This window comes from Triplophysa rosa, linkage group LG22 (genome assembly GCF_024868665.1).
Source record: "Triplophysa rosa linkage group LG22, Trosa_1v2, whole genome shotgun sequence".
In the NCBI taxonomy this organism is placed as follows: Eukaryota; Metazoa; Chordata; class Actinopteri; order Cypriniformes; family Nemacheilidae; genus Triplophysa; species Triplophysa rosa.
Genome location: NC_079911.1, coordinates 5,862,364 through 5,880,987, shown reverse-complemented (window position 1 = coordinate 5,880,987; position 18,624 = coordinate 5,862,364). Strand labels below are relative to the sequence as shown.

At 38.4% G+C, this 18,624-nt stretch overlaps 1 protein-coding gene across 1 annotated transcript; it reads left to right on the top strand.

Annotated features, from left to right (window-relative positions):
• Positions 1 to 5: 5 nt before the first annotated feature.
• On the top strand, positions 6 to 3,836 carry LOC130546415 (interferon-induced very large GTPase 1-like; the record flags this gene model as incomplete). Its single annotated transcript, XM_057321684.1, has 1 exon — positions 6 to 3,836. A coding segment is annotated over one exon (2,931 nt), but the record flags the coding sequence as incomplete, so codon positions are not given.
• Positions 3,837 to 18,624: the final 14,788 nt, after the last annotated feature.

Below are 18,624 nucleotides of genomic sequence, written 5' to 3'. Positions count from 1 at the left end.
TTCCACTTGAACTTGTAGATGGCGATGCTTCAAATGTTCCTGTAAGATGGTTGACAAGTGTGCTCTCTGAATTAAACACATTGGTGATGCCCAACAACAAGATTGTAGTTGTCACCGTTTTGGGAGTCCAGAGTTCAGGAAAGTCCACCCTGCTGAACACCATGTTTGGAGTTCAGTTTGCTGTTAGCAGTGGAAGATGTACCAGGGGTGCTTTTATGCAGCTTATTAGAGTACACAGTGATTTTAAAGCAGAACTCAACAACTGTGACTATATACTGATAATTGATACTGAGGGACTGAAATCCCTTGAGCTTGCACAACTAGACAACAGCTATGAGCATGACAATGAGTTAGCAACTCTTGTTGTTGGATTAAGTGATGTAACAATGATCAACATTGCCATGGAGAACTCCACTGAAATGAAAGACATCTTACAGATCGTTGTGCATGCCTTCCTCAGGATGAAGGAAATCGGTAAAAGGCACAAGTGTTTGTTTGTACACCAGAATGTTGCAGATGTCTCAGCCCATGATTCAAACATGAGAGGTCGTAAATTTCTGCTAGATCAGTTGAATGAAATGACACAAGCTGCTGCCAAAATGGAGAACAAGTTGGAATTCAATAAATTTACAGATGTGATGGAGTATGACACTGACACTGGTGACCACTACATTCCGGGACTGTGGCATGGAAACCCTCCAATGGCACCAGTGAATACGGGCTATAGTGAATCAGTGTATGCTCTTAAAAAACAAATAATGGAGATCTTTAAACATAACAACAAGCCCGGCTACATTAATGAATTTCTTGAATGGACCACAAGCTTGTGGAATGCTGTGAAATTTGAGAAATTCATCTTTAGCTTTAGAAATAGCCTGGTGGCTGATGCGTACATGAAACTTTGCATGGAGTACAACAAATGGGAGTGGGCATTAAGAAAGCAAGTGCACACATGGGCATTAGAAGCTGAAACCAAAATCCTGAACCATGGAAAATTTGACACATCTGAGAAGCTCAACATTGAAGTGAAGTATGATTTGGAATCAGAAGCAGATGCTAAGCTTACAAAAGGAGAAAAGGAAATTATTGACAAGATCACGTCATACTATGAACAAGGAGAGGGTCATGTTGAACTTGTTGAACGTTACCGACAAGATTTTATTAATTCTGCCACGTCTCTGAAGAAAGAGCTTTTAAATTTGATATCAACCAAACTGGATGCAGCTCTTTCTCGTCGAAATGGTATGATCAAGGTGGAGGGGATTAAAAAGACATACATGGATACAATGGAGAAGAAAGTGTTAGACTTGCTTGAGGATTGCCGCAAAACTAAGTCACATATGTCAGATGCTGCACTGGATAAAGCATTCCAAAATATGTGGCTGGAGAAAGTCAAGACACTGCCAATTTTGGGTCAACAAACACAAAATATCGTGTCGAGAGTTTTATCTCAGTTGAGAAAAAATCTTGATGCCCGAGGAAGTGCAATGGCACAGAGTTTAGACACAGTGACTGATTTAAATACACATGGCCATGAGAAATTTGTTGTTTCCAAAGGCAACTTTTTTACCAACTTTATTGGCTATCATAACAAATGGATCAAAAGGGCTCAAAATATGGTAGACACCCTCATTAATGATTGCAGGCAATTTGTTGAAGAAAAGAAGGAAAGTAGGGATGATTATGATGACACATACATCAGAGAAGTTCTTAACATGATTGATGACAAACTTAAGGCTCATGAAGATCTTAAGGTGAATGAACAATCTGAACTGTCCCTAAAACTTCACATATGCGGCTTTGCAAGCCGAGACTTTCAAGAGATTCACAATCAATTCATCCTGGACAACGACCCACTAAAAGCCTTGGAAAAGCACAAAGAAACATACCGTAGTGACTTCATAGACCTTTTTCATGAAAGAGACCAGTGTCAGAAGAAAGCGGACGAATTCACAAAAACCTGCCTAAAACCTGCCATAGAAAAATATAGGTCTAAGGTCCTGGGCAGACAAATGGCAGATAAAATGTTGCTTGGTGAAAATTCCCAGGTTTTCGGATCACGTATTCTATTTCAGAATTCGGTCTTAAAAAGTCTCATTGAAGAATTCCATTTTAATAGATATGTGGATTTTATTGAGTTTTATGAGGTGTTTGTAAAAGACTTTATTCTTGACAAAGTCGTAAAGTACTTTTCAGCAGAGAAAAGAATGTTACAACTGGAGGAAAAGCTCATGGATGTAGTCATCAGTGAAATAAACCAAGCCATTGAAAACACAGAGAAAAATCAAGACATGAAAGGATTTATCCAAAACATTTGCAGTAAACTTAAACACAGGCTTGATTTACCCAAGGATGCTGTGGACAGAATCAGTTCACTGACCAATGTGAATACGAAGAACATTACAGAGTGTCTTAAATACTCTGTGAATGAGATGGTTACGTCAATGAAAGCACGTTTTCAAGGAGATATTAAGCGTAAATTGAAGGATCTACAAGAAGAACCACAGGATGTGCTGTTCAAGCGAGTGCAGGGCTGTGGGAAACAGTGTCCATTCTGTAAAGCGCCATGTGAGGCTGGAGGAGAAGACCACGCTAAACACTTCCTCTCAATCCACAGGCCAGAGGGTCTTGGACACTACCGTGATTCTGATTCAGGAAAATTGGTGACTGACATCTGTACGTCATCGGTGCACAGCTGCCAATCATTCAAGTGCCATGAAACCAAAGGGCAGTGGCATCCATTTAGTAAGTACAGAGAAATCTATCCAGACTGGACAATTGATCCAGACTCCAGCATAGAAGCCTTTGTATACTGGAAATATGTGATGACACAGTTTAATGAGCAGCTTGCTGAAAGGTACAATGCAAAGCCTGCAGACATACCCTCAGCCTGGAAAAGCATTACTAAATCTCAAGCAGAGGAAAGCTTAAAGTAAATCTAAACTTGTACCTCTGGCATCTATACAAAACCGTTTAGTTCACGATGGCAAGAAGGACATTTTGGCCACTTAACATCTAGATAGAAATAAGCATCAACTATAAGAATAGAAAAACTAAAACATGTTTGATTGCATGTCAGACTCTCAAAAGTTGCATGTAGTAGTTAATGTATAAGAGAACAGTGAAGTGCTGTCACATGCATATCACAAGCCTAAACAAAATAACAATAGATGTAAAGATGTAATTTTGCATGCACTTTTAATGCTATCTAAAGAAATTAATGTTTCTTCCACTTAAACAAAAAATGTAACCTAAAGTAACTTGCTGTAAAAATGTTGCTGCATGTTGTATATGACAGAATTTTACATTCTGTTTGTCAGCTATACATTTACTTTTTACATTTGTCATCCTGCCAGAATTTCCTTTTTAAATTTCTCTCTTGACACACATTTTAACAACCTTGTTATATTTATTAGTCATATGGAATACAAGTTTGCTTTGTTATGCTAAATCTTTTAAGAGTAACTTTATTGACACTGAACATAAACAGTCATGAGCTCGTGTATACTCAATATTGTCTTAGCATGGTAATGTGGTAAACAGATTTGGCTTGCTGCCCGCTACGCTCCCTATACCCTATAAGCTATTGATAATTCTATAGGTAAAAACAGGAGAAATGGGGCACGAGGGATCTCGGAATCAGTAGAGGCTACAGTACTTTTCTGAGTATTAGAATACTCAGGTATATATATAATAGGTATACTCCTCCTGAACTTAGTTTATTCATTTCATTCAATGTTAAAAATTATGATAACCCTGTTTGTGATTTGTAACCATTTAGAATTAAATGTTTGAAAATGTCATGCCTTTGTCAGCAACATGCAATAAAGTATTGCCTTAATAAATTGTTGTTATGTGGTTACTTTATTTTTATAGATTACAATACTTGGTTTGACCTTTGGTTGAACTGCTTTCTCCACAATTAAACAATAACACTTTACAGAAAACTTCCTCCAGTTAAACAAAGATAAAACGGAAGTCATTGTAATTGGAAACAAAAATGAAACTATCAAGGTAAACACATATCTTGACTTAAGGAGTCTAAAGACACAAATAAAGGAAAATATTCTTGGTGTCAAGCCAAGGTTTAGAGAAACTTGTTCATGCTTTCATCACCAGCAGGGTGGATTACTGTATAGTATTTCAAATGTTGGAAATATAACATAGGTCAACAAATATTTATGTGTTTAAATGTCTGTGTAGACTATTATTTTATTGGGTGAATGTGATTTCACTAAGTACAACTTGTTCCTAAATCAACAACATTTCTGGTCCTGAAACAAAATTTCTGTCAACAATGACAGACTGAATTTAGGTTACATTCAGAAGTATTTTCATCCAGTTATATCATTCTGATTTTAGGGTTTAATTTGTAGTTATTGTCAAAGGCACAAAACTTCACCTCGTTTTGCATGTCCGTAATTTCCTAAAAGTGCATGAAAAATTCATAACCTTTGATTAAACTTAACATTTATTTATTAGTCATCAAACCCATACAGTGATACAGGAAACAACGCAAGAAATGTAATGTTTAACTTTACAGTGTAATTCTGTAAGCTGCCATGATATTTCAAAAATGTAAAAATAGAATAGAAGATGAAAAAGAAAGCCGTTTCATCACATACTGTGCAGTATATTCAGGCAAATTGCACCAAAGACCAAATCTGTTCAGTCGATCTTCTGCTCAGAGTTTTTAAGATGAGTGATCAGTTTTGTGTGTTTCAGTGGTGTTGTTTTGAATCTTGTCAGTCTCTGGCTGTGTTGTGTTCACAGTTTCACTGCAGTCAATGGTCATCATCCTCTTAGGTGCTTCAGATAGCTGATTGACTGCTGTCTGTATGTAGAGCTTTCCATCAGTCATGGAGCAGCTCACTGTGTCAAGATTCACTCCGTCAGGCAGATCAAACACATGTCTGAACTCTTGGATTCTGTATTGCAGACTTAACATTTTCAGTGGCTTCAGTCGCTTTACAATATCTCTCTCTCTTTGGTTGAGCTGAGAGTCTCTCAACTTTATGCTAACTTACAAATTTGACCAAAACATAGTTATTTTATTACCTGTGATCATAGTTCCGCAGTCTATTAAATTCTTCTGATAATTAAAGGGCTAGTTCACCCAAAAATGAAAATTCTGTCACCGTTTACTCATCCTCAGATTGTTCCAAACCTGTACACATTTCTTTGTTCTGTTAAACACAAAGCAAGATATTTGGAAGAATGTCAGTAACCAAACAGATCTCATCCCCCATTGACTCCCATAGTATTTATTTTCACTACTATGGTAGTAAATGGGGGATGAGATCTGTTTGGTTGCTGACATTCTTCCAAATATCCTTCCTTGCGTTTAGCAGAACAATAAAATGTATACAGGTTTGGAAGAACCTGATGCGAGTAAATGATGACAGAATTTTCATTTTGGGGAGAACTATCCCTTTAAATCCATCATATATACGGTATATACACAGTCATATTTTATGCCTTATATGCTATAAACTTCTGTTATGTTTTTAGGCATGTCAAGTCAAACACACATTACATTATGTAACAAACCACCTAAATTTGTATTTAAAACAGCAGAATTCACAAAAGATAAGTAGTTTGCATCTCTGAAATCTTACCATTAATCATTTTTATTGTGGCCGCGTACCGGCCAAGCACTGCTTGTACTTATAATAAGAAATGTGTGTAAATATAAGCACACCCCTGAGCTTGCTTACACAGAGAATCTAGTGGTAGAAACGTGATACTACAAAACGAAAATGCCACCATGTGTTTCCTGTCCTTTATTTTCAAAAACTCCATTAATGTCATAGTTGTGCCGTGGTCACCAAACCTGCTCCCTGCGGCCGCGGTTGTTCAAAAGTAATCTGATTGGATTTCGGCTATCGGATTGGATAAAATCTTAAAAATGGGTTGTTCAAAAGCAAAAAATGGATTGAGAATTTGATTAGATCACAAAATCCAACCTAGGTCTATGTTTTGAACTGGATCACATTGTCAGTTTGTGTTGTTCAAAACTTTTTAGTAAGATCGGGATACCTTTTATCCAAAAAAAAAACAGGATTATACTGATCCCAACAGAAGGGTGTATTTCAGGAACAGAAAAGGTATATCTTTATTGTATATCATGTAATATGCACATAGACATTCTGTTTTTTTTTCTCTTGATAAATTTGACTGTTAAAGTAAAAATTTGAAATATACATTAGGCTTCCTATTAGCTTTTCAGTAAAGAAAAACAGATTTTTGACGCATAAAATAATCCCAATTTAAATTTAAAATGTTTTTTATCACTGTTTGTAAACATTAGTGATGAACTAGTGAGTGAGCGTAAAGTCTCTTGGGGTGAACACAATGCATTTTTTTCTGAGTAAACACAAAACCATTGATGATGTATATATATATATTTCTTTTTTCTCATCTCATATTTTCCATCACCATGTCCCTTTAGGGCTTCCGTAGAGCACTAGTAATCCAGATTTGGTAATCTGCAAAAGTATGTATCTGGATTAGGGCGATCCAATGCAGTTTTGCTTTGAAAAACGGGCACAAAAGTACAATGGATTATCTGATCCTGGATAGCAAAACATGGGATTTCCAAATCCAGATAATTATGACCTTGATTACATTTTTTGAACAACCTGCCCCAGGAGCAGTGTTGGTGACCACTGGCTCAGAGCTAAACATTTGCATAATTGGTGTGAGAAGCTTTGCAAAGAACAATGTAAAGAAACACCTAACAGAACAATATATGAACAAAAAATAAATTTAATAAAAGAAAAACATGTGGGCACGTTTGATGAATACAGATTTGTTTGTATATTCTAAATTTCAGGCGTAGGAAAAAAATATAGGCTAGAACCTTTTCTACGCACTGTCAGTGCGGCCCAAGGAAATGTCCGGGTAGTACACCATTCATCCGCTGGGGGGCAGCACAGACTGATTTGAGATGCATTAAACCGACTCACTGAACAGTTTTATTAATTTTATAAAATTGTTATTGTATGATGACCAGTATTTGAATGTTTGTATTTTTAAATCACTTTATTAACTTTAACAATGTCACAAATTTTTTTATTTGTTATTTTTTTCAGTAAATGATGCTAAGGTATCTAATGAAAAGCAACAAGAATGCCAAGTGGTGTATCGGAGAGCTCATAATATAAGAGGCAGAAATAAGATACAGGATGCCTGGGATTCTACCCCCTATAAAGTGGTTCGGTGCCCAGATGGACATGGAGTAGTGTATTCCATTGTTCCGGTGTATGGGGGTGGTAATATTCGACATATTCATCGCTGTGAGTTGCGACCAGCTTATGTTTCCTTAGATGATCCTGGACTTCCAGACCACCAAGAAGTGTTTGGGGGTCAAGATGGTGTCATGGTTGCGGTGTCCTTAATGCCTGGGGTTGCACCTATTCAGGGTGTAGATATTAGGTCCCAACCTTCACAAGAATGTAACATCTATAACGGGGATGGTGCTAATGATCATCAGCCTGTACAACAAGAAGAAGCCTTATTAAGGCGTACTAAGAGGCCAACAGCTGGACATCATTCAAATCTATTTCATCTTCCTCGACCAGTATGTACAAGTGAAATCCAGCTAAATAGTCAGCTTGCTCCCCTATGATAAGACTGTCCAACAGTAGACCCACCGAAATTTTCCGCCCTTGGTTATAATGTGTTAATGTAATCGACGGGACGTCAATTTAAATCCTGGGAGATAGATTGTAATGGGATATGTTTAGGAAACTACAAATCCCATCAGGCGTAGCACTATAAAAGGAAGTGAGGAGATTTGTTGTTCCTCTTCCTCTTTTGGTTCTCCTGTTAATGGAAGATGTTTGGGAAACTACAAATCCCATCAGGCCTAGCATTATAAAAGGAAGTGAGGAGATTTGTTCTTCCTCTACCTCTCTTTGTTCTCCTGTCAATGGGGTTTGAATGGAAGTTACTGCAGACACGTTAAATATGAAGAGAGAACATGGTGGTGTGCTGAACATATGTTTTGTTTAGAAGTGTTATGGCGAGATGGCTGCCTGAGCATCACAAATCAGAATAGCGGATGGTAGCGGGATGCACGATTACAGTTTATTTTATACTTAATTGTTATGTTTGATTGTTTGGGTTCTGTTTGTATTTCAATTTTTTCCTTTATTGGATGTTGTATTGGGCCACATCACCAAAGGAAATAATTGAACAGGTCGTAATTATTTCAGTGTGTTTACTGATCTATTCAAATTGCGCTACCCATGATTTAATAGTATTGTGTTCTTTTTGTTATAGATTTCTTTTGTCCCATTGGTGGCTGCAGGGTTGCCTTTTACTGGTGGATGACAGGGTTTAGTCACTTATCTATCTTCTTTTTTTGGTTTACAGTGTAGCTTGCTGTGAGCTTGATTGCAGTGTGAGCACGTTTGCCTGTATATTATTCGGTCTTCACAATATAGGTTATCTGTGGCCATCCAGGGGCTGTTTTGTGTTTTCTTTTATTTTATTTCCTTTTTGTGGGTAGTTGCATCAAGGGCTTGCACATCTGACTAAGATGTTTATACTTTTCATTATAATTGTTGAATAAAAAGGAAATGTTTATTCTATTGAAACTGCACTGCACTGCCGCCTTCTGCCTGATTACTTACCCATATGTGGGATCCCCTCTGGTTACATGTTGGTTCCGGCTTTGCTACTGTTTGGACGCATTTACTAGTGCTCCATGCTTTGCGCTTCTGCTTTTATGCTTTATATTTTTTAAACACCAGCAATTCAGTACAGTGCTCAGACTAAACAATTAGGAACTAAAACCAAAGACTCTGGGAAATACTTCAAAACTTTGGAATGCTCAGCAACCAGGATTTCTTGTAGGATAGTGGTCTACCAGCTTACTGCCGGCAATTGAAACTCTTAAGGATAACTCCGCTGCCCACACTCAAACTGGTGTGAAAATGCCTTCTTTTGGATCAACAACCACCAGGCCCGGATTAAGAATTCAGAGGCCCCTGGGCACAAATGTTTTATGGACCCCCCACATACACTAGCACACAAAGTTTTTAATTAGACTACCATGCGTATAAACACCTCTATCTTTTACAGGATTACATTGACAAGTTACAAACTATGATCACAACCTGAAGGACTATATCAACACCTGTACACATCCTCCATCATACTTTACACCTCATGATTGCAACAATGCTTTTCTGGACCAGCAACAACAATATTAAGACATTTCCCAGCATACTGTAACTCACTGGCATATGCAAGCAGCACACACTACCACACCTCTACCAAATCAGTTCTATCAGATTCTTCCATAATTCACACACAAACATGCAGGACATGCAAAACTGTTCTTAAGAGAAAATATAAGAACTTAAGATAAATTACAGAAGGTTTTTAAGAATATTCTTAAGTGCAATTTTCAAATATTTTCATCTTTATTTTTCTAAGAATAAATGGGCAGTCTTTGTCAATGATTGTACTTCAAGAGTAATTTGTCTATTTGTTAAACTTTATTTGTATAACAAGCACCTTGCGACTCACGTTCTTATTTAAGCTGTAATGTGTTACAGTAAACGGCATTAACGAGTATTATAAGTATAATTCTTTAGCCTATATATTACGACATCATCATACGTGTGCGTATGTCAACATTTTGCAATGTATGTAAAAGCACTGTGGATTATCTAATAATGAAGGCTTAATATTGGTAGAGTAGGGCAGTTGCTGATCAACATTATATCAATATAAAATAATTCATAATTGGCAAGGAAGCACCACCAAATAAATGTAAAAAACGCTTACCTTTTAAGATTTAAGACAGCTGCGAGGGTATATCAACTCATGTTTACAACAATAAATCCGTTCTCATTGACATACTGTGTTTTCAGTTTCTGTTGTCAGTTCATGACGCGACATCATCCAACTCACAATAAAAAGAGGTGATTTCGGCTAACGTTATATGTTCTTTCACACAGCCTCATGGTAACCATGTGCATATTTACGGATGAAATTTATTCATGTTTATATATCCAAACAGTCGATAACAGTGACAGGTTGTTGGAAATGCTGTTTTGTACTCATTTTATTCACGAGTCACCTGTCGTACGGTGGTGCTTCTTCCTGCCACTCACTGTACAGAGTGACGCCGAGAGAAGGGATCCCTGCGCCGGGAAAGAGAGACCTCGCGCTTGCGGTGCAGCACTGGCGACATTTTCCCACTGAATGAAAGCTAAGGTTTATCCAAGAAGTGGATAGATTTGTCGCTATGTGCTTCTTCTGAACAAAAGCCGCTAGATGGCTCGTAAAAGTGACTAAATCAAAAGACAGATTTTCTAATTCAGAAACAATGTTTTGTGTGTGCACCTCAATGTGCGCACACAAATGAATTTGGCGTAAACGCTGTTATGTGAAATTTTCTTACCCTTGCCTGGGCCCCAAGCGCGCATGGGCCCCTGGGCCTGTGCCCATAATGCCCATTGGATAATCCGGCCCTGACAACCACCTGCTGCTCAAACTGCCACAAACTTCTACAAAAGATTGCAGTTCTCGAAACAAAGTTACTTTCGATACTGCCGTCTCTGCAGGAACACACAGCTGAGCCTCGCCGTGGACCCCCTCAGCATATAGCCGGTGAGTTCTGTGAACCCAGTACTTCTCAACAGATTATAGTGAGCTCAGACAAACCTGTACAGATGCAAACAAAGATAACTGAGGACACAAACCGTTGGCAGAAACAGGGCGCAAGACCTAAAGGTGCTCGTAATATTAGACTGTCAAGAGTTTCACAAATTGCTGCATTAGCTTCATCTACCCCAGATATGGCTAAGACTCAACTAGACAATGTTGGTATTCTACCACCCCCTGTACATCTTGAAAATAGATTTGAGGCACTAATGAATATCGGTGAAGAATCCCCAAATGTGGTCAGGCAAAAATAAAAAGTGGACACTGCAGCTGGCAGACGCTCTGTATCAAACAGACAAAGGCAATCTGCTCAGAAAGCAGCCGAGCCCAATACTCTGATAGTGGGGGACTCTATTATCAGAAACCTTCGTAGCAGGGCTATACTTGCATACTATTTCCCTCAAGCAATGATTGCTGATGTAAGCAAGGAACTGTCCAACATCCTGACACAATATAAGTCTGTAAATCGGATTGTCATACATGTGGGGAAAAATGATATTCGAAAAGGGCAGTGAGAGCTCCTAAAAAGGGATTTTAATGAACTCTTTCAAATTCTTGGAAAACTGAAATTTCAGTCGTTCATCAGTGGACCTCTCCCAGCTCGGGGAACAAATATGTTCTCTCGGCACATGGCTGCAAAAAACCTGCAACATGAGAGGACTGAACTTCATTGACAACTTTAATCTCTTTTGGAGTCAAAGACAACTTTTTACAACAGATGGCCTCCACCCAAACAAACTTGGTTCAAGAGTGCTAAAGGACAATATCCTCTTCTCCCTCCTTTACCCATCAGCAGAGTGTGCCAGTCCACTCCTGAATGGCACACATACACCCAGCCTCAGTGACCCACCTCAGCAGTTGGATGGACATTTGGGTAACACCACTCAGGCCGTACCCTGCCCAGTGACATCACATCAGTTGGATGATGACGAAGACTCAACACCCAAGGACATTTCTGTGGATAACAACCGGGAGAGCCAAAACAACATACTTCAGCCTTCAGAAACACCAGACTCACAGTCCCTCTCACTACACACTCTCCCTCTCTCCTACATCATCTCTTTTGAGCTTCTCAGAGAAAATGGAGGAACTAGTGTTTGCTTGAACAAAACTCTCCCACTCTATTGTCGCGAGTCCACAAGTTTCAACTAAAAAGCGACAAGCCCAACAACCACCAAAGCCTCTGGGTCAACCTAGCCAACCAGTTAAATAAAAACAAAACTGAAGTCATTGTATTTGGTAACAAGGATGAAACTAACAAGGTAAACACATACATTGACTTAAGAGGTCTAAAGACATAAAGTATGGTAAAAAAATCTTGGTGTCATTTTAGAGTCTGACCTTAGTTTCAGCAGTCATGTCAAAGCAATAAGCAAATCAGCATACTACCATCTCAGAAACATATGCCAGAATCAGATGTTTTGTCTCAAACCAAGATTTAGAGAAACTAGTTCATGCTTTCATCACCAGCAGGGTGGATTACTGTAATGGACTCCTTACAGGTCTTCCCAAGAAGACCATCAGACAGCTGCAGCTCATACAGAACGCTGTTGCCAGGATTCTGACCAGAACCAAAAAATCTGAGCATATCACTCCAATCCTCAGGTCCTTACACTGGTTACCAGTTACTTTTAGAACAGTGTTGGGTAAGTTACTCTGAAAAAGTAATTAATTACTAGTTACTAATTACATATTCAATAGTGTAATTAGATTACTGTACAAATTACTCTCTCTGAAAAGTATTTAGTTACTTATTACTCATTACTTTCTGTATCCTATATCAACCTTGATTAGTTAAGTGATTCAAGGATAGACATGAAACGGCTCTTTTAATTCATTTAAATAAATAATATTAAACTACATAAAGTACTCTTATTAACCAAAGTATTACAAATATGAGAATTATACATTAAAGCACAGATTTTAAAGTTAGACTTTGAATTTTGATGTCAATTCCATTATTGCACACACACATACACTCACCTAAAGGATTATTAGGAACACCTGTTCAATTTCTCATTAATGCAATTATCTAATCAACCAATCACATGGCAGTTGCTTCAATGCATTTAGGGGTGTGGTCCTGGTCAAGACAATCTCCTGAACTCCAAACTGAATGTCAGAATGGGAAAGAAAGGTGATTTAAGCAATTTTGAGCGTGGCATGGTTGTTGGTGCCAGACGGGCCGGTCTGAGTATTTCACAATCTGCTCAGTTACTGGGATTTTCACGCACAACCATTTCTAGGGTTTACAAAGAATGGTGTGAAAAGGGAAAAACATCCAGTATGCGGCAGTCCTGTGGGCGAAAATGCCTTGTTGATGCTAGAGGTCAGAGGAGAATGGGCCGACTGATTCAAGCTGATAGAAGAGCAACTTTGACTGAAATAACCACTCGTTACAACCGAGGTATGCAGCAAAGCATTTGTGAAGCCACAACACGCACAACCTTGAGGCAGATGGGCTACAACAGCAGAAGACCCCACCGGGTACCACTCATCTCCACTACAAATAGGAAAAAGAGGCTACAATTTGCACGAGCTCACCAAAATTGGACAGTTGAAGACTGGAAAAATGTTGCCTGGTCTGATGAGTCTCGATTTCTGTTGAGACATTCAAATGGTAGAGTCAGAATTTGGCGTAAACAGAATGAGAACATGGATCCATCATGCCTTGTTACCACTGTGCAGGCTGGTGGTGGTGGTGTAATGGTGTGGGGGATGTTTTCTTGGCACACTTTAGGCCCCTTAGTGCCAATTGGGCATCGTTTAAATGCCACGGCCTACCTGAGCATTGTTTCTGACCATGTCCATCCCTTTATGACCACCATGTACCCATCCTCTAATGGCTACTTCCAGCAGGATAATGCACCATGTCACAAAGCTCGAATCATTTCAAATTGGTTTCTTGAACATGACAATGAGTTCACTGTACTAGAATGGCCCCCACAGTCACCAGATCTCAACCCGATAGAACATCTTTGGGATGTGGTGGAACGGGAGCTTCGTGCCCTGGATGTGCATCCCACAAATCTCCATCAACTGCAAGATGCTATCCTATCAATATGGGCCAACATTTCTAAAGAATGCTTTCAGCACCTTGTTGAATCAATGCCACGTAGAATTAAGGCAGTTCTGAAGGCGAAAGGGGGTCAAACACCGTATTAGTATGGTGTTCCTAATAATCCTTTAGGTGAGTGATCTCGGGGCATTCCCAGACACCAGACAACACAAGTTCAGATAACTGTGGAGTGTTTGTGTTGATAGCAAGTCAGTGTTGTAAACAAAGTCAACAAAGTAATGAAAAAGTTAAACTAAATATGTCCTACTTGTCAAATATGTTTGCATGTGGTGTTCTGTTGCTTGGTATTAAATCAATACAAAAACAAACATTGAATTTTTCAATGACAAAAGCAATAAGCAAATTAGCGTACTACCACCTCAGAAACATAGCCAGAATCAGATGTTTTGTCTCAAACCAAGATTTAGAGAAACTAGTTCATGCTTTCATCACCAGCAGGGTGGATTACTGTAATGGACTCCTTACAGGTCTTCCCAAGAAGACCATCAGACAGCTGCAGCTCATACAGAATGCTGCTGCCAGGATTCTGACCAGAACCAAAAAATCTGAGCATATCACTCCAATCCTCAGGTCCTTACACTGGTTACCAGTTACTTTTAGAATTAACTTCAAAGTATTATTAATTGTCTATAAATTACTCAATGGTCTAGGACCTAAATACATTTCAGATATGCTTATTGAATATAAACCAAACAGACTTCTCAGATCATTAGGATCAAGTCAGTTAGAGATAACAAGGGTTCACTCCAAACAAGGCGAGTCAGCGTTTAGCCATTACGCCACCCATAGCTGGAATCTGCTTCCAAACGACATCAGACGTTCACCAACAGTAGCTACTTTTAAATCCAGATTTAAAACACACTTGTTTAGCTGTGCATTTACAACCTGAGCACTGTACTGGTTTACATCAACTGCACTTCTATTTCTAATTTCTTTTTCTTTTGCTCTTATTCTTTTTATATATACACTCACATTTTAAATCAATTTTATTGCTGTTTTATTGTTTCTTAAAATGTAAAGTATTTGTGATCTTAAATCATTTGCATTTTAAAGATACGTCTTATTTCTCTCTGTCAATCATTTTATGTAAAGCACTTTGAATTGCCCTTGCGTATGAAATGTGCTATATAAATAAACTTGCCTTGCCTTGCATATATACAGTGAGGGAAATAATTATTTGATCCCCTGATTTTGTAAGTTTGCCTGCTTTCAAAGAAATGAAGTGTCTATAATTTTTATGGTAGGTTTATTTGAACAGATAGAGACAGAATATTAAAAAGAAATCAGGGGAAAAAAGTATATATAAAGGTTATAAATTGATTTGCATTTCAGTCATTGAAATAAGTATTTGATCCCCTACAAACTAGCAAGAGTTCTGTCTCCACAGATTGGTTATGTGCCTATATGGACCACAGATTAGTCCTGTCACTTCAAGAAAGTACTCCTTAGTCAGCTTGTTATGTACTGTATATAAAAGATGCCTGTCAACAGAATCTGTATCTTCCATTCAACCTCTCCACCACCATGGTCCAGACCAAATAGGTTTTAAAGGATGTCAGGGACAAGATTGTAGACCTGCACAAACCTTGAATAGGCTACAGACAGAAGCTTGGTGAGAAGGAGACAACTGTTGGTGTGATTATTTGGAAATAGAAGAAATACAAAATAACTATCAAATGCCCTTGTTCTGGAGCTCCCTGCTAGATTTCCCCAATGGAGTAAAGATGATCATGAGAAAGTTTAAAGATCAGCCCAGAACTACACGGAAGAAGCTTGTTAATTATTTCAAGACCGTTGGGACCACAGTTAGCAAGCAAACCATTGGTAACACGCTATGCCACAATAGATTGAAATCCTGAAGCACCTGCAAGGTCCTCCTGCACAAGAAGGCCCGCCTGGCTCATCTGAAGTTTGACAATGAACATCAAGATGATTCAGAAAAGGCTTTGGTGAAAGTGCTGGCACTGCTGTGAGACCAAAATTGACTCTTGTGTTTGGAGGGAGAGAAATGCTGACTATGACCCCAAGAACACCATCCCTACAGACAAGCACAGTGTTGGAAACATTATGCTGTAGGGCTTTTTATCTCTGCTATGGGTACAGGATGACTTCACCGCATTGAGGGGCTGACGGACGGGCCCATGTACCGTAAAATCTTGGACGAGAACCTCCTCCCCTTAACTAGATCACTGAAGATGGGTCGTGGATGTGCCTTTAACATGACAAAGAAGAAGCACATTAAAGGTCTCTAGACCCTAGTCCTATAGAACATCTGTGAAGGAGGCGAAAACTCCAATTTGCTGAGCTACAGCCAAGAACCCTTAAAGATTGACAGAGAAGTGGACTAAATGTATCCTGACACATGTGCAAACCTGGTGACCAACTATCAGAAATGTCTGACCTCTGTGCTTGACAACAAGGGTTTCTCCACCAAGTACAAAGTTGTTTTTTCTCGGGGATCAAATACTTATTTCACTGACTGAAATGCTAATCAATGTATAACCTTCATATAACATTTTCCCCAGATTTCTATATATTCTGTCTCTATCAGTTGAAATAAACCTACCATAAAAATTATAGACCCTTCATTACTTTGTAATTTAGATTTAGATTTAATTTATTGTCATTGCACATGTACATGTACATGTACAAGGCAACAAAATGTGACCTCTGCATTTAACCCATCCAGAGAGTATTGAACACACGCACAGCAAGTGGTGAACACACGTACCCCCGGAGCAGTGGGCAGCTTTCAGTGCAGCGCCCGGGGAGCAAGTAGGGGTAAGGTGCCTTGCTCAAGGGCACCTCAGTTGTTACCTGCCAGCCCTGGGAATCGAACCGGCAACCTTCTGGTCATGAGTCCGACTCTCTAACCATTAGGCCACAACTGCCCCTTGTAAGCAGGCAAACTTACAAAATCAGCAGGGGATCAAATAATTATTTCCCTTACTGTATTTCCCTTACGATTGTTAACCACTTAGCATCTTTCTGAATCAAAACCAAAGTTTTCCTACAGTAACGACAGTATATATTTATATTTTGTATTATAAAATAATTTTAACCACCTTTTAATTTCTGGATAAAAATTTGTCATTGATTTGGGAATATTTTCTAATGATTGCTAAAATGTTACATAGCCTATCTGTGGAAATTAGAGTATAGATACCAAGAGGTGAAACTCTGGTGCTATTTAGGGTAATATTTTGGGGTGAAAATGCCAACTGGAGAACAGATATACAGAATAGCGCGATAAAAATTATGAAAATATTGGAAAATATTTGGAAATCTTGTAAATAATAAGCACATTAATAATAAAGGTTAAGGTTAGTGTAAGTGGATGCCAACCCATCAATCCTGATCGTCTGGTTGATCTTTAAGACATTCCCTGTGATAACGAAAGTAGGCTAATAGAAAAATAAATAGACAAATAAATTGTGCCTGATTAATGTTCAAGGCCGTGTTTCCCCCAAAATTTCTTCTTATGGCTACGTCGTTCTTAAGCTGTTCCTTATCGGTAATATGTGTTTCCCGAAACGTTATTAGTTAAGTATACCTTAATTATAATTGTCACACTGATGGTTGTTAGCTTTTATTATCTAAAGGTGCATCTGCTGGCAAACCAAAGAATTTAGAGTAGCCTGTATTTAAAAAGAACGATTGTGGTAGGATTTAGTAAAACAGCAGTGAATATTTTTGCTAAAACTAAGACAGCGCCATCTGCGGAGCAATTTAGTGCATGTGCATTTAATCAGTGAAAACCTGGCTACAATTTATGCTGCAATTATAGAAAATAAAAGTTAACCTGACACAGCAGCAAATTCAGCAGCTTTCGGATATTGTTGGTCTAACTTTGTCAAGACAAACTCAATGGAGCAGCCCCTAAATGCTTGCGCATCCAGTGTCCAAGAACAACAAATGCGTGAATTATACAAGTCTAATTGTTAGTTGGTGGATTACATTTTTTAATGCACCTCAACATCATGTGGCTTTGCGTGACCCTCCTTCTGACCCAAAGTTTGAGAATCTATGATTTAAATTATTATATACTGTATATACTGCCAGTTAGTGTAGCGGGTTGATACATTTGTGCATGAGATTGCGGGATCGCACACTACACAATTAAATAATATCCATTTTTGGATTTAGATTGCAATTTGGTTTATTTTTTTTACTGACGTTATCAGTAAACGCAGCCGATTGCACTGTTCATTTTATACTGGTAGGACGATCTGATGGGGTATTTTACGCTGTTAAATCATCCTACCTGTTAATTTTATACAGGTAGGACAATCTGATGGGGTATTTTATGCTGTTAAATGTAGCGGTTTTAGCTAGTTAAAATAATGATGAGCTAAGCTCACCAAATATGGTTCTCCACCAGTTTTATCAAGATCACATCCATGAAATGAGTTATTTAAAACATCAATTTCAGTCAAGGAATTAGTTTAGCTCAAAGGAAAATACGTATAATACTCGTGATCAAATATACATATTTTACGGTCTCTGATTAGTAATATAAAGCATAACAATACTTATGCATTTGTCCCGCGAATGCATCAATGATATTATATACTTTACGTTATCTCATGGCCATAAGTAACGTGACTTTACCAAACAGGATTTAGAGCAAAGGTAGCGTAAATCAAACACAGTTTAAGTGACCAAGTATATGAGCTGAACACAGAAAACCCCTTACAGGTGAATATATATGGTTGTTTATTAAACTTTATACCACGGGGCTGTTGAATGCTTCATTCTGATTGGCTGACGAACGTTCGACGGGTGTGCATTATTTTTCAGTTAAACACACACCTATGAAGGTGTTCCAGGTCTGCTGACCGCATTACAGTTCCATATCACTT